Raw genomic sequence first — 15,811 nt, 5'->3', positions numbered from 1 at the left:
ACGAACGACAGAATGTCCATGGACCAATTTATTCAAATTTAGGAAGTTACTCAATTACCGACTGATCAGCGTCCAATTTTCCATTTCACATCACACCGTTAAACACCGTTAACACACTAGCCAGCTGTGACTCATCAATCCACACAGACTGACCAATCAAATAAAGTTCTAATTATTTGAATTTAACCACAGTCGCTATATCCCCGCCGTAAGCGGTTAATTAGTGAATTAACCAAGACACAAAAAAGAGATTACAAAATCAAATACTGTTATTCCAGCAAACAGAAATGAGCAAATTATTAGTAAAAATCCATGGAAATTACCGAATTCCATTCCGTCCATGCCTGTCCGACACTTCACTTGTCCGCTTCAGAATCTTCGTCCTTGCCATTCTGTCCGTTACGTCGCTCTTCGCGCCATTCCTCTTTCTCTTTCTTACGCTGATCCATCATCACCTTCAGATCATCCTCCAGCTGCCGTTTCTCTGCTTCTTCCTGCTTTTGCTTTTCTTGCATACGTTTGATCTCCTGCTGGTACTTCTCTGTTTCCGCTCGTAATCGTGCCAGCTCATCGAGATCACCACTACGAATCCGCTCTTCGCTCTGACTACGCTGTACGTCCGCTGGTTACTCTTTCACAATACGTTCTCCAATCTTATGAATGTCACGTTCCATTTCAATGTGATGTCCGCAGCTCCACATGTCAATCGAAGCATACTGTCTGCGGCGATCTGCATACCACTGTTGTCGCATACGGTCCAGCTCACGATACATACGCAAAACATATTCACGGCTCACTTCGTCATATGTTCCATCCCACATACAGTCTCCCGACCAAAAGGCAATGTCATCCGGGAAGAATCGGTTCGGATTAAAGTACAAAGGCGGCTCTTCACTACGTCGGAATCGTCCCTGAATAAGTTTTAACACCTGTCCATAACGATTCTCCCAACGAGTCGTACCGTCCTTCTGGGATTCATACGTGATCCACGAAGTCGCAGCGAAACGATCATAGAACCAAGTCTCCACATACTTTGGACTGAGTGACGTCTTTATAGGCTCTGGATACGTTACGAATCGCTTCTTATTTTCCGCTTCATTACTTCGCAATAACTCCAAAAATGTCTTCAACTCTAACACGTGCCATCGTTCCGCTCTACAAGTTTCCGGTTTGTCTGGATTCTCTTCGCTCTGCGCTAGTGTGTTAAGTCCATCCGCCATGCGATTCAAATCTGCCATCACGACACCATACTGCTCTTTACGGAGACGTTTTTCCATACTCATGAATGGATGAATCGGCAAATTCCCAGGTACACCCGGTTGGATACGGTACTTTACGTTCTTCAGGACAGCTTCTCCCTGGCGTCTACGCGCAATGTCCGCTTGCTGCTGATTTGGCTGCAGCATACGCTGTGGATTTTGCTGGGTCATACGCTGCTGCTGATTGTGCATTGACTGCACTGGTCCACTTTCCGCGACACGCTGTGCCATTGTCCGGTTTTCCATCTGCACATACGATTTAAAATAAGTATCTGACTCAACATACTTTTGTTCATCAGAATAACATACATTACGATCTGCGGTACGTTGCTGTGTCTGCTCGCGCGGATCGGAACGCATCATACGTGAGTTAACCGTGGCTTCGCGTCCATCCTTGAAAGTAATCGGAGGATGTGCTCTACGCTGCTCTGGCTCATTATGCTCCACGGGTTCATTACGATACACCGGCGTCATCATGATGAATGGCATATTGTCCCGCTCCTCATCATCACCACGATCCACGTGCGACGCTGGTGGCATACTAGTCTGCTGCTGACGCTGACCACTCATACGCTGCTGTCGACGCTGGGATTCGAGCTCTCTGCGATACTTTTCCCGATCCCGTGCTTCCTCCACTTCACTCCACGAAATGGATTCTGTCAGACGATCCACTTCCTTACGTGCACCACGAAGACGTTCTTTTGCTATTTCTATTTCAAGCTGATCACCATAAGCTTTAATCTGTCGCAACTTCTCACTACGCTCTTCGACTTCACGACGCCACTTATCGCGCTTCTCCTTGTCTTCCGTACGCCACTGCTGTCTTTCACGCTCACGCTCTGCACGTTGCACCCGCTCACGTTCTTGTTGGTCACGTTCACGCTGCTCACGTTCTCGTTGGAGATTCAAAGCATCAGCATCTTTACGCTCCCGTGCCATCTGCTCCATACGACGCAGGCGCTCTTCTGCAGTGTCGTCATTTTTTCGCTCCATTTCTGTTAACAAAACATACTTAGTACAGATGCACAATACGTATTGTAGTAAGTTTAATACGAGTATCTCATCTCATTTTCTTATTAATCACTGGATGAGATTTCGTAGAAACTGTACGATTATTCTCGACCGGCCAAATTATTGTCGGCTTATTATTCGCATTACTAGTTTTAGTGGCTATGCGTTGACTTCTACGCCTGATAAAGTCATTTTTGCTGTTTAATACGTCAGGATCATACTCCTTATACGACTTAAGTTTATCCATATGTACAGTTATTATTTGACGACTACGACTTGATTTATCCATTGACTTCAATTTGACGTTAACTACGTCTGTAATTTCTAAGATTTTGTATGGTCCTTTATACAAGTACTGTAACTTTTCAGTGCTGCCAGTTGTACGCTGCTCATCTTTCACCCATACGTAATCACCTACTTTGTACGTACTATCTTCACGATTTCTATCATAATTCTCCGCATTCTTTTCATGCATACGGTCAGTCAATATTGTTGAAAATTCCGTCGCAATTTGTAACGCTCTGAACATTTTGTCAAAATACTGCTTTACTGTTACGTTATCAGTATTTTCCGACTTAATTTCCTTGAATAACGTGTCTACTGTACGGAGCGGCTGCACACCAAACATTAAGTACGATGGTGCATATCCAGTAACGCTATGTACTGTACTGTTATACGCATACGTAATAAAATTTATGTAATTTGTCCAGTCATTTTGCATCTTGTTTACGTATGCAGTTAATTTCTCAGCAATAAAACGATTCATTCGCTCTACTTTGACATTTGACTGCGGATGATAAGACGTCGTAAATCTATGCTGAACTTGCATAATACGATTCAATTCTCGTACGATTTTGCTGATAAAATTCGAACCACGATCTGTCGTCAAATGCTTTGGAGGACCAAATTTTAAAATAATCTCCTTTAAAATAAATTCTGCGGTCTCTTTCGCATTCGTAGTTTTCACTGCTGCACATACGACAAATCTACTCGTGTTTTCCACAGCCACAATAATATGTTTAAAACCTTCTGCAGTTTCATGGAATGGTCCCAATATGTCTATTGACCAACATTCCAACTTATCATACGATTTTAACTGTTGTAAATACGCCGTCGGAGGTATATTAATCGGATTGCGCTTCTGACAATGTTCACACGCTTCTACATAATTACGCACATAATGCAACATTCTTGGCCAATAATACCGTTCAAGTACACGCTCTAATGTACGTTGTAAACCAACATGTCCACCACTCGGACTGTCGTGCATTACGTATAGTATGTCAGCACGCATAGTACTGGGAATACAGTACAACAATAAGTTCTTGCCTTTTCTGCACGTCTTCCTCATTAGAATTTCATCTACTATTCTGAACAACTCTAATCGCTTCTGTTTACGCCTGGTCGCTCGCTCATACGCCTCTTTGTCTGTAAGTAACGTAATAATATTACTACAGTATATATCTGCACGTTGTTCTTTAATTAATAATTCGTCTGCCTTATTATCCATAATCGAATGATACATAGGAATCTGATATTCCTCTTCTCCACAAGGCTTTTCTACGCTATATCTGCTGAGATGATCGGCATCTTGATGTGCTTTACCACGACGATACGTAATTACATACTCGTACTCCTGCAGCATCAGTGCCCATCTCGCTAAGCGCCCGTGTGGCTCTTTTAAATTTAGCAAGTACTGTAGTGCGCTATGATCTGTGATTATGGTAAATTTCAGTCCCATTAAGTAATGACGGAACTTTTTACATGCGAACACTATCGCAAATAGTTCCTTTTCAGATACGGAGTAATTGACCTGGTGTTGGTCCAGCATACGCGATGCGAAACACACGACGTGCCATCCGTCGCTGTGTTTTTGCTCTAATATTGCACCGACTCCTATGTCGGAAGCATCTGTTTTCAGCTGAGTCTCCAATTTATAATCAAAAGGTTTTAATACTGGTACGCTCATAAGGACTGTTTTTAAATAGTCATACGCTTGTTGCTGCTCTACTCCCCACATAAACGGCTCATCCTTACGAGTTAGTTTTAGTAACGGTTGGGCATACGTAGAGAAATTTTCTATAAAACCACGATAATACGTTAATGCTCCGATAAACGATCGGACGGCTTTAACGCTATCGGGTACTGGTAATTTTGCGATCGCATCCACTTTACTTTTATCTGGCTTTAGTCCGTCTTTACTGATTAAGTAGCCCAGAAATTTTATTTCTTCATACGCAATCTCGCATTTCTTGGGAGATACTGTGAATCCTGCCTTCGCTACTGCAGCTAATACGCTATCCAGTAATTCCATGTGTTCGTCAAATGTTGCTCCGCCTATTAGGATATCATCTACGTAACATACGACACCCTTCCACTTTAAATGTGAAAGTATGCTGTCGATTGCTTTTTGGAAAGTAGCGGTTGCTCCCGCTAAACCAAAAGGCATACGTAGGAATTCATATTGACCGTCTTGGGTCACGAATGAGCATTTTTTAACATCTCGCTCTGCCATACGAATCCGCATTGAATCCGCTCGTGTAGTTGAGTCGTAAAGTACTTTGAGTTTCCAAAGCTATTTACGGCATCCTCTACGTTCGGCAACCAGCCACGCCGATTTATGATATATCTTATTTAATTCTCTAAAATCAATGCATAATCTTGGTACTGCATTCGGATCTGCCTTCTTAACGATTACGTCAGAAAACTCCATGGTGAAGTTATTTGCGAATTACACTTATTTTCCATTTCATCTACCTGCTGCTTAATTATCTACGTTACATAGGAAGTACTCTGCGGTAGTTTCTTAATTGGTGATGATCGCCTGTTTCTATCTCATGCGTTACGTAATTAACATTACTTTTACGATTCTCACAGGAAATACACGGATGCTTTACGAATAAATAACCAGATTTCTTATGCAAAATCTTTTATTTCAATCTCAAATCTGAATCATAATTTTCTCCAGATACGTATTTAATACGATTAGCTGCATAATATTGTTCCATTCTGCACTCACTCCCTTTTGATTTCATATCTGTATCGACCAATTAATTTCGAAATTTCACGTACAGATTCATACCTTCAAATGTATGTAACCTTTCTGAGTATTGATACTACGCCTTCACGCTTAATACATTTCAGTATGCAAAATTCTTGTGGTGCAGTACTTAATCAAGTCTCCATTGAACTATGTTACCCATAATAATTTCACATTCGGTGTACACGGTCTACTTTCTTTCACATTATTATGGTTTAATCTTACTCGCTCGATTTCTTCACTACGTTGCAGTTAAGCTTCTATCGATCATACGTCAGCTTCATCTTGTACTTCATCTGTACTCAGTTTACTTCTGTCCTAATTACTGTACTTTGCTTTAAGGGCAGTGGAATGTATCTAGTACTACAGTACTAGTACTCTGCAGTTTTTCTTCTTCAATTTGATTCTGCAAACGTTGCATTCTGGCTTGCATTTTCGTTACGTAATTAAAATTACTTTTAATATCTTGCACATCGGATATACACGGGTTCTGTAAGTACCGATCTTCATATTTCTTATGTACAAAATCTGTGCGCTTATTTTCAATCTCAAATCTGAATGCATAATTTTCTTCAGTTACGTATTTAATACGATTATTTGCATAATATTGTTCCATTATGCACTCTACGCACTCCGCTTTTGATTTCATATCTGTATCGATACTAGCAATTAATTTCGAAATTTCACGTACAGATTCATACGCTTCAAATGATATGTAACCTTTCTGAGTATTGATCACTACGCCTTCACGCTTAATAAAATCATTTCCGAGTATGCAAAATTCTTGTGGTGCAGTACTTAATAACCAAAAGTCCTGCTTGAACTTATGTTGACCCATAATAATTTCACATTCGGTGTAGCACGGTCTACTTTCTTTCACATCATTACTTATGGTGGTAAATCTTAGCTGCTGCCCTTCCGGTGCTTCAATACGTTGCAGTTTAAGATCTAACATCATAGGATAGCTCATTATGCTTGTACTCGCACCTGTATCTATCAGTGCCTCTACTTCCTGTCCGTTAATTACAACGCTTACCTTTGCGGGTTTACAGGATGCAGGTCCGCCATGTAAGTTAGTACTCAAGCTCACTACGCTTCAATGGTACGGTGCCACTCAATGATACAATACGGTCTACAGGAGGCTTTCTATCCACGCGGCCCTACGGACCTCCGTTTACGTATGGCGACAGTCTTTTCCCTCTTCTGACACCCAGAAGTTATCGTTCTGATTTCCCTTTTCTACTTCATCTTCATACGCTCGCTGTAGTTCTCGCTTCTTATCTTCAGGACATTTCGGCAATATAGATTCTAAATCTCTACGACTCTTAATGAAAGGACACATACGAAACCCATGCCGATAATCGAAGCACTTAGGACAGAAATACAATCCGTTATTCAGCCTATACGACGAGAAATCTATCTCATTACGACTGAACTTCCATTGTGTAATCGGTAAATCACGTTGTCCAGGGCTACGAGAACGAGAAAATCTACGATTATCACCACGTTCTCTGTTACGATTTACATCACGGTCCCGACTTCCACTACGATCACGGGAGAAATTTCTACGAAATCGGTCACCGCGATCGCGACGACTCACGTCCTCGCTCATCCCGGTTCCATCTGTCATTTCTGCCACGATTCTCATACGTACGTGAATCGCGATTGCCATAACGAAAGTCATTACGAGTATCACGATTACTGATATAGCGGTTGTCAATACGATTATCACGGTTAGCATACGTATTCCTTCCATAATAATTGTTATGATTATTACTGTACTGACCACTGCGAAAATCATTACGATCGCGAGATCCGCTACGTTCCCGAAAAGATCTAAACTTATCGAAAGATCTACTTCGGTCTCGCTTGTAATCATACGCATTAACTGCCTGTGCCGTACTCACTTGCATAGTTTCTTTCGTTTTCGACTGGTCAATACGTGCCAAGTTACTTAAAACTCTACGCATTTCCGGAATTGTATTCACTTTAGCTACTGCTAGGAGCTTACGATACTCGACGTTACTGTCAATAGCTCTACGTATTTCAGCAATCTTATCCTCTTCCGCCATATTTGGATTAATTTCCTGCATTAAGTCCAACATTTCATCGAAGAATTCCTCTACATTTTCACCAGGCTTTAAGGTTTTCTGTGCCAGTTCCATACGTTTTACTTGTTTATAATCTTCAGGCAGATAACGTAAACACATGATATGCTTCCATTCCACATATGATTTTCTGCTATTCGTTGACCACATACTTTCAAAAAATTTACGCGGACCTTCTTCCAAATACGTTGGTAACATACTGATACGCTTTGCTGATGACCAGCTTAAATTATCCGCTACCCGGTCAAACTGCTGGAAAAAAGCCTTTATGCTGTAATTCGACTTATTTTTAAATTTCTCAATTGTATGGTCTTTTGTTACGTTTCTGCTGTTGTTATTAATAACATACGAATTTAATGCCGAAATTAATGAGTTAATATCTGTATTCGTTACGGTCTGCGAACTGGCGATATTTTCTTCAGTCTGAGTACGTTCATTTTTAACTGGTTCATAATTATCTACATTATCGGCTGCATTACCATGTACTTCAGTTTCTTCATCTTCTACGTTGATAGTCCGATTTCTCAAGTGCAGATTTTCTCTTTCCAATCGTATTAAACGATTTTGCAAATCACTAAAATTTTCTGCTATCTCTGCATCTTTTATTTTAAGTAGTTTCGAAACGGCTGCCAGATCTGCTTCAGCTAAATTACTTCTAAGTTGATTCGCAATACGATCACACTCTGACTGCACATTATCACCTGCACGTTCATTGCCCGATACGTTTCCAGCTTCTTCAGGCTTTTTACTTCTACGCCAATAATCCGATTCCTTAATGTCTGCAGTTGTCTTTAGATCTTCATACGAAATTCCAGTCTGAATACAGTAATTGGCAATATGTTCCACAGCTTCATTATTATTCATCGTTACTTTTAATACTGCATTAATTTTACTGGCAATTTCGTTAACTTTCGCCCGTTTCACTTGAGTCAACAACTCTACGATCTGTCTGCGCTCTGCTTCCAGTTCCTCGTCTTTTGTCCTATCTGCGCTGCCTCGCGCTGTCGGTTCAGTGGTCGACATGCCGACGCTCGCTTATCACGATTTACAATCTCAAGCTTACATGCAAATCTTGCACGTCTAGGCACGTTTCGGAAAATCCTCACGAGAAACGAAAATTCTGCCCTTCTACCAAACTTTCCTAAAATACAGCAGTTCTCAAAATTTTCAGATGGATTTGATACGAATTCAAACCAGAAATTTTCATAAAACTTCATACGACTGCATCAGAAATAAACCATACGAGTATGGACACACACGGGATACTGCATTACGTTAAAACGTCAGTCCTCAATACGAGTAAAATATCTCTCCAATGCGTAGGTTTTCACACATAAAATCTGCCTCAAAACCTCACAATAAGTAGGTTGCGTTTTGCACGGCCGTACGAATAACGGCAAAATTAACGACGATCTTGGCGTTGTTAATTTAACGTTCCGTTGATTCGAATAGGAGGTTGCGTTATGAACTAAAAAATTTACTGCTCCTGATATTAACGTGAGGAACTACTGTAGGTATCAAACATTCTCCGTCCAATATTTTGTACAATTTCAAAATAATTTCGTTTACCAGCATAAAAATTAATAACAAAGTAGATCTTTTTTATATGGTATACACACGTTAGAAAGAAATGAGGATAAAGTTTTCGCGCAGACGTTCTATAGAACTGTCATTTTCCATTCTAGAATGCGTGACTTGCAGTTGCACTTGAAAGATGGTTACAAAGTTGCTGTAGAACATAAGCTCCTGAAACAAGTATTTGTGCAACTGTGTTTTGATTTTTGAAATAATTTTTTGTCACATTTATGAAAGCGTAAATTATTCTGCTTTCAAAGTAGCTGGCAAAAAGCTAACTGACAACAGAGCAACTGTCGAGACTGGTACGATTTTCGAATAATTCGAGTCGAGTGGGCAACTCAGGACTGAATGCCCAGGCAAAAATTCACTGGGTAGACTGTCTCGCCTATGCAGTCTTCGTGCTCAATGGTCTATGTAAGCCCAGTCGTTCATTACTGAATTTCAACGTCGTTATTAACGTAACGATACCCCCTTCGTTTCGTTAATAACGACGGGTAATGCCGTTTAAACGTTCGTTAATCGTACCCCGTCGTTAATTCTATCGTCAATCGTACCCCTTCGTTGATACCGCAACCTGCTTAATCTCTACGATTAAAACTTAGGGATGATGGTGCTTACCCTTACGTGTCTGCTCCTGCTGTCTCCACCACTTGTAATCCGACCACGAGATTCTGTACGCTATGGCTTCGGATCCGAGGTACTCTTGATGCTCTGCTGCACTTCGCTCTACGTCCGCTATTCCAGCTCGCATACGCTTCGCACCTCGATTCTGCACTACTTTCCACTGTTCTTCTACGTTAGGAGCTGATGGGGGCTCTTTGCGATCCCTTGAATCAGGAAGCGCCATACAACGGAAGGCTGACGGTGTGCTCCCGTTTACTGTGGGTTGGCTACACGCCGCGCCACGCCGCTAAACAGACCGATGTTGGTGGTCTAATTGTTTGCAATTAGAAAGTTTATGAACAGGAAATGGTCTTACTGTTTTCCGGGAAGAATGCTGCGTGATTAGGTGGAAGAACGAGAGGTTATTTCGACCGAACGAACGACAGAATGTCCATGGACCAATTTATTCAAATTTAGGAAGTTACTCAATTACCGACTGATCAGCGTCCAATTTTCCATTTCACATCACACCGTTAAACACCGTTAACACACTAGCCAGCTGTGACTCATCAATCCACACAGACTGACCAATCAAATAAAGTTCTAATTATTTGAATTTAACCACAGTCGCTATAATATCAAAGTGACCAAACCACAGTTGCACCATTTATTTCTTAAACTTTAAAAAAAAATTCAAAATTTATTTCAAAATTAAAAAAAATAACGCTCGAACCGTGGTTTGGTGTAAAAAACGACCGTCTTGCTTACGTGCGTCACATGCAGAACTTAAAGAACTAGGTCGGTCCAGAACGAAACTTTTGGTACAGCTGAATATAAGTAAGGAAAATGTCTGTTACTCGCACCAACTGTTTTCACTTCTATGTATACAAAATATCGATCTGACTAGTACTATAGAGAAACTATAGAGAATGTCATAAAACTTAAAGCAAAAAGGTTTAGCTAGGAGAGCGCGAAAACGAAGTATAATTTCATGCATATACACGGATTTGATGCCATTCGAGCCGGGGATCACTTAACACTTAAGCGGAAACCGGTTACAAAATAATTACCTTGCCTATTAATAGAATTAATTATTTAAATTTCGGTAACACTGGAAATCACCATGCAGGGCCAGAAATACTGCAGTAATTCAGTGAAATGTCTTTTGAATTTCGCTTCGATCTTTTTTTTTGGTTTTCTATGTACTCCAGGTTTAGCGTATTTTATGGGATCTGATTCATTTCCGCGTTCCAGGCTGCCAGCGGTAAATCAAATTAAACTAAGATTAGCGCAAGAATATATGTACGAGTACGGTATTAGTACTAGATGCGCAAGTGCGCAACTACAGTGCGGCCCATATGCCCGTGTACATGTATACATATATCAAGTTGAGGAATTAATGTTATTATTTCTAAACAGAAGTGTACAATGCCAGAATAATGCTATAGTGTATTTCATCGTGATACGGGTAGATGGGGAGATACACATCGAACAGCTAGTGACGAAGGCGGAAATGGACAGGATGGAAAGAGTAGCACAGCAGCCCTTGTCCCGATAGGCCGATACGTACATGCAGAACGGCTACTAAACAACATAATTATCTGTAAATCATCATAAGCCATTCGTGGCTATAAAATCCACGATTACTCGTAAGACGATGGCATTCTTCCTGTACGCGTTACTTGTTAAAATTTTTTGTTTTGTACATGTGAATATTCTGTACGTGTGTATCTCATAAGGCATAGGTATGAATGACACCACAGTTGTCGACAGTTTAACTGTCGCCGGCCAGTCCCCAAGCACGAGCCCGAAAGAATGTGTCCGTGTAGACACTTGTCCAGAGGGAGTTTTACTAGGGTGCTTAATCACTTTAATTGCTTTGCTGCTGATAGCAGCCGTATCTGTATATCGTTGCATTGGATGGGTACAGAGCAGACGAAGAAGCCGCGATGATACCAGAAATAATACCGCTGCCAGTGATAATATCCCTGCCACTGAGAATACTCCTGCCACTGAGAACGCCCCTCCTGTCCCACCCGTGCCTCCAACCACCGAAGTGCTGCGGGCAATGGACGCACATGGGGCAAGCTGGTTGCGCGTGCAGGATGCAGTATACCAAAGCCTATCAGCAGACCGGACCACTGCCGGCCAATCAGAATCTGCTCCGGAACCCGATCATATATATGAAAGCGTCCTGTACGGCGGGGAGGAGGCGCGCCTGCCGCCAACAGTTCAGCAGCCAGCCAATTGCAAGAGGAAGCTGTCGCAGACGGCCAGTCTGCAGGCGCTCCGGCAGATGGACCGAATGGACTACCGACACCGCCGACTGACCACCAGGAAAAGAATCAAGCGACCTACACCCCAATCTGTTCCCAACTGTCAGTGCGCTGTGACAAGGTTGCAGGATCCGGCCACTGCTAATTAATCTGGAACGACTTGAAGCCTTCGTTTGAATTCCATGGTACCGTTCCCTGGTATTGGGCAGCCGTCGTTGGATCCGTTAGTATCGATATATCGTACTGAATGTGCACTGGAGTACTGCCGCTGCCATGCAGCCGCGGGAATGCCCTTTAACAATTGCGCCGCTTGTCTGCGATGCCTGTCCTCATCCTGGATGCCTATACATGTACCGCTTTCTTATTTTTAATTACGGGCTTAATGTACATATACCAGTATAATTAATGCAGTATTACCATTTGATAATTACGTTCATTCGCTACGGTAATCAACCTTAATTAAAAATATTTTAAATACAGATACACCTGTTATAAACTGAAGAAAGTATCCTAGAACTGGTTTTTAACGATTAAATCTAAATTATTCTAAGTAGTGGGGCCGCTGCATATTTTATATGTCTCTGTGATGGCCATGTTATTGCCAAATAAAAAGAAAAATATTGTTAATATACGTGCTTCTGTATACGAGTATATAAAGAATGTCTGTAATCAGTGGAATCCTACGTACTTACAATGTACTACAATAGTATTTTTAGTGCGGTCAGTAATCCCGGCTCTACGGCAAGCAGTTTATTTTATGGTCTACAGAACTATATTATGGCCTTTTGAAACTCAAAAAAACACCTACGTAAGTAAGGCGACAAATTCTGGACCACCTATGTATGAGTCTGATCATCCCTCACAATATCGCTAGCGCTACATCCTCATCGTAGAAACGAGCTTAACAAAGGTCAATAAAGCCGCATGCTGAATACGTACAGCAGAAAACGGTGAAAGCCGAAAGTCAAAGGTCAACTCAAGCATGCACCGATCGACCTTTTACTGTCTAGTAACAATCAAAAACAACCTGCTGCCGCTGCGTCTGTAGTAGACACACTGCACAGTCGGTCCCGGTCATGTTGTTACGTGCTCGTTAATTAATTATTACATCGTGTCATAAGTCCGAAATGCAACGTCGGACTGGGTTTTTAAATTCAGCTGTCCCGTCATTCGCGCTGCGGCAATTCCGCTCGTCGGCCACCTCATACAAAACTATATATTACAATAATTATCTGCTTAGTTATTATCTGTAATCTGTGCAGCTGCACAGCTGCACAGATGGTGGCTGCAGCCACCATCACCATGAAAACCGCATCAGTGGACTGTGAGCACCGAAAGGTCGCCTCTGCATTAATAAATCTTCGTAAGAATTTAACTGTAACTCTCTTTTTGTACAATTACTGACATGCCTGCAAATGAAATAATTTAAGGAATTTGCTAAATTTTGAAGATTGCTGATATTGTACAGTACATTTGCCAAACGCAAAAGCTTTCCAGATTACAGAAATTTTCTGGATTAAAAATTGTGTAACCTAATAAACATTAATCGCATCAGTAAATTGTTAAACTGAATATTATCTTATCAGCAGCACTTTATTATTTTATCAATAGCATTTTATCAATAGTGTACGTAGAAGTTAGAACGGATGGTACTCCGTTCTTTATAGGTACCCAATTTACTTGTTACAAGTATTTATTGGTCTTAGAACACAACTATGGTTTGTAGGCGCCCTTTTACAATTTAGGTTGGTTACCCGGTACACAGCATTAAAATCACGTACATTTACGGGAACGTTCGCTTTCCCGCACTTCCAGTTGGAAGTGGGCGAAAGCGAACGTAATGCGAACATAAGTCAAAAAGCAATCTAAGCAAGTGCTGCTTTTTGACATTAGGTAGCCAAACAATTTGTATACGTACATAGGTGTAAAATCAGTTTTCGCGCGCAACATCCGGTTAATTGTGGAGCAATGAGCTAGGGTAACAAAATCTCAAAAAGTCTAAACGCAGTCCGGTGTATACCAAAATTCTCATTATGGACCGCTGACCGCTCTCTTCCAAATTTTGCAGGTAAATGCACACGGCCATGAAAATCGTTTTCACACCGATATATTCCAGACATCCATTATTTTTTTTAAATTTTTAAATTATTCTTAGATTATTTGAAAATCATTTTATAATTGGAAAAACATGCCAGAACAGTGGATTCGTTCTTCATGGTTAAGTGCATGCAAATTCGATTTGAGAGTAAATTTGAGAGTGAATGGTTCATGATGAGACTTTTAGTACTAGTACTTAAAATACATGTATATATATATATGCATTTAAACTTTTTTGAATCTTGTCGCTCTCACAACTCGGCAGCCGGAAAACGCATTTTACGCCTATGTACGAGTATACAAATCATTTGGCTACAGAATGCAAAAAAGACAGAAGAAAAAGGGATTTGGAAGTGCGCGAAAGTTAAGGACTTCGTGCATGTACATGAATTTGGCACCATGTACCGGGTCATTTCCGTGAAGGGACGTGACCCGGGCCGGTGCATGGCACCAGAAAAAGTTTTCAGCAACGAAATAATAATTCGCATATATACGATCGTAATAATAATTATTATGGTATAGCTATCAGAAATCGGGGTAAATAGGGGCGCTTTTAATGACTTCCCTTTATAAATCTGTCGAATTGAAAAAATTTTGCAACCGAATGACAAAATTGACAACAAATTAAAAGACTGAATGTAATTTTATCTTTTCATAATACCAGTTTTATAAAATTGCTGAATACATTAACAATTTATAAAAATTTATAAATTGAAAGTAATTTTATCACTTACACAGTATACGTTACAATTTTCTAAATCTGCCGAATTAATGCGAAACCAATACAAGGAAATTATTGCATATATTTTTTAATTTTCTCGTGATATGCTTTTCGCTTTTATAGCGCGAAATATGTAGTTTCACTGTCAAGTTGCTAACTTAGCGTCCAGCTGATCGTATTTTTATGCGTAAAGTCCATGTTGTGTTTATAGTGACCTTGATCGGTCGGTGGTGGTGAAATGATCAATGTTATGGCATAAAATAATCTGACGATCTCCCTTTCCCCAGGTTGAGCGGTTCGACCGTGGATGAATGATTTTATTGTCCATGTGCCATTAATGGCAGCGCTGCCAGTTGTGGGTACAAGGGCCTCTCGCACCTGCCAGCCTGCGCATTACTTCCGCTTCCGACAAATCGGCCTTTCGAGATGGCTGAGGAAGGATGAAGACTTCCGGCGAATGATTTCCGGTCGGCCCGAGTTCGTCCCTGGAAGTTGGGGATGTTGCAAGGAAAACGCGGGGATGCGTGTGTTATCTACAGCACACTTGGTACACGTAGGGTGATGGTCGGTTACGGTTTTTCTTAGCTGATCACTTCCGGTTCGCTTGCATCCTCTAAATTTGCATTAAAAGTCTGCATGGCTGCGCATTGTTAATTGTGGTAAGTAATGACTGCATTATTGTGGCTTTATAATCATGCAGTCACCGTTATAATCTGCCAAGTGCAAGTAAATGCGCTCGTTATATGATTTGATACGTAATTGTAGGACAATGTTTTTCCGCTTAATTTCAGAATATTTAGACGGGAATAAGAATAATCAGAAGGCCGTGCAGCTGTCTTCTAAATGATAACTTTAACTTCTAGTCACCTGCAATCTTCAGTGGTATAAAAATTAATCAATAAGGAATTCTGCAATAATTACTATTAATTAAATTTGAAATTGCTGACATAACAGTTACCACTTAACTGCTTAATAAAAATTTATATTAAATGGCAAAAGTCATTAGGCAAAAGTTTGCTGCACGACACAATTAAGTTCTGCAGTCATAATAATTTCAGATTTAGTAATTGTACGTAATGATGAATAAATTTTATTCGCATGCGCGAGTACTTAAAAAA

At 40.8% G+C, this 15,811-nt stretch overlaps 1 protein-coding gene across 1 annotated transcript; it reads right to left on the bottom strand.

The window, feature by feature from the left end:
- Nucleotides 1-356: 356 nt before the first annotated feature.
- LOC129600736 (trichohyalin-like) lies at nt 357-2,252 on the bottom strand. Its single transcript, XM_055499300.1, has 3 exons — nt 1,569-2,252; nt 798-1,505; nt 357-611 (listed from the first exon to the last, which is right to left on the bottom strand). Exons 1-3 carry the CDS (start codon nt 2,250-2,252, stop codon nt 357-359), a joined length of 1,647 nt encoding a protein of 548 aa, XP_055355275.1.
- Nucleotides 2,253-15,811: the final 13,559 nt, after the last annotated feature.

Source organism: Paramacrobiotus metropolitanus, unplaced genomic scaffold, assembly GCF_019649055.1.
Source record: "Paramacrobiotus metropolitanus isolate TYO unplaced genomic scaffold, Prichtersi_v1.0 Parri_scaffold0000191, whole genome shotgun sequence".
Taxonomy (NCBI): Eukaryota; Metazoa; Tardigrada; class Eutardigrada; order Parachela; family Macrobiotidae; genus Paramacrobiotus; species Paramacrobiotus metropolitanus.
This window is presented reverse-complemented; position numbering and strand designations above follow the sequence as displayed.

Bases quoted from the DNA above. Each gene is read 5' to 3' on its own strand.
- LOC129600736 (XM_055499300.1), bottom strand. From the start codon at position 2,252: ATGGAGCGAAAAAATGACGACACTGCAGAAGAGCGCCTGCGTCGTATG. The intron at 1,506-1,568 runs GTATGTTATTCT...TCGTATGTGCAG, and splicing joins AACGTACCGCAGATCGTAAT to ATGGAAAACCGGACAATGGC. The intron at 612-797 runs GTGAGCCGTGAA...GCGGACGTACAG, and splicing joins GGGATGGAACATATGACGAA to CGTAGTCAGAGCGAAGAGCG.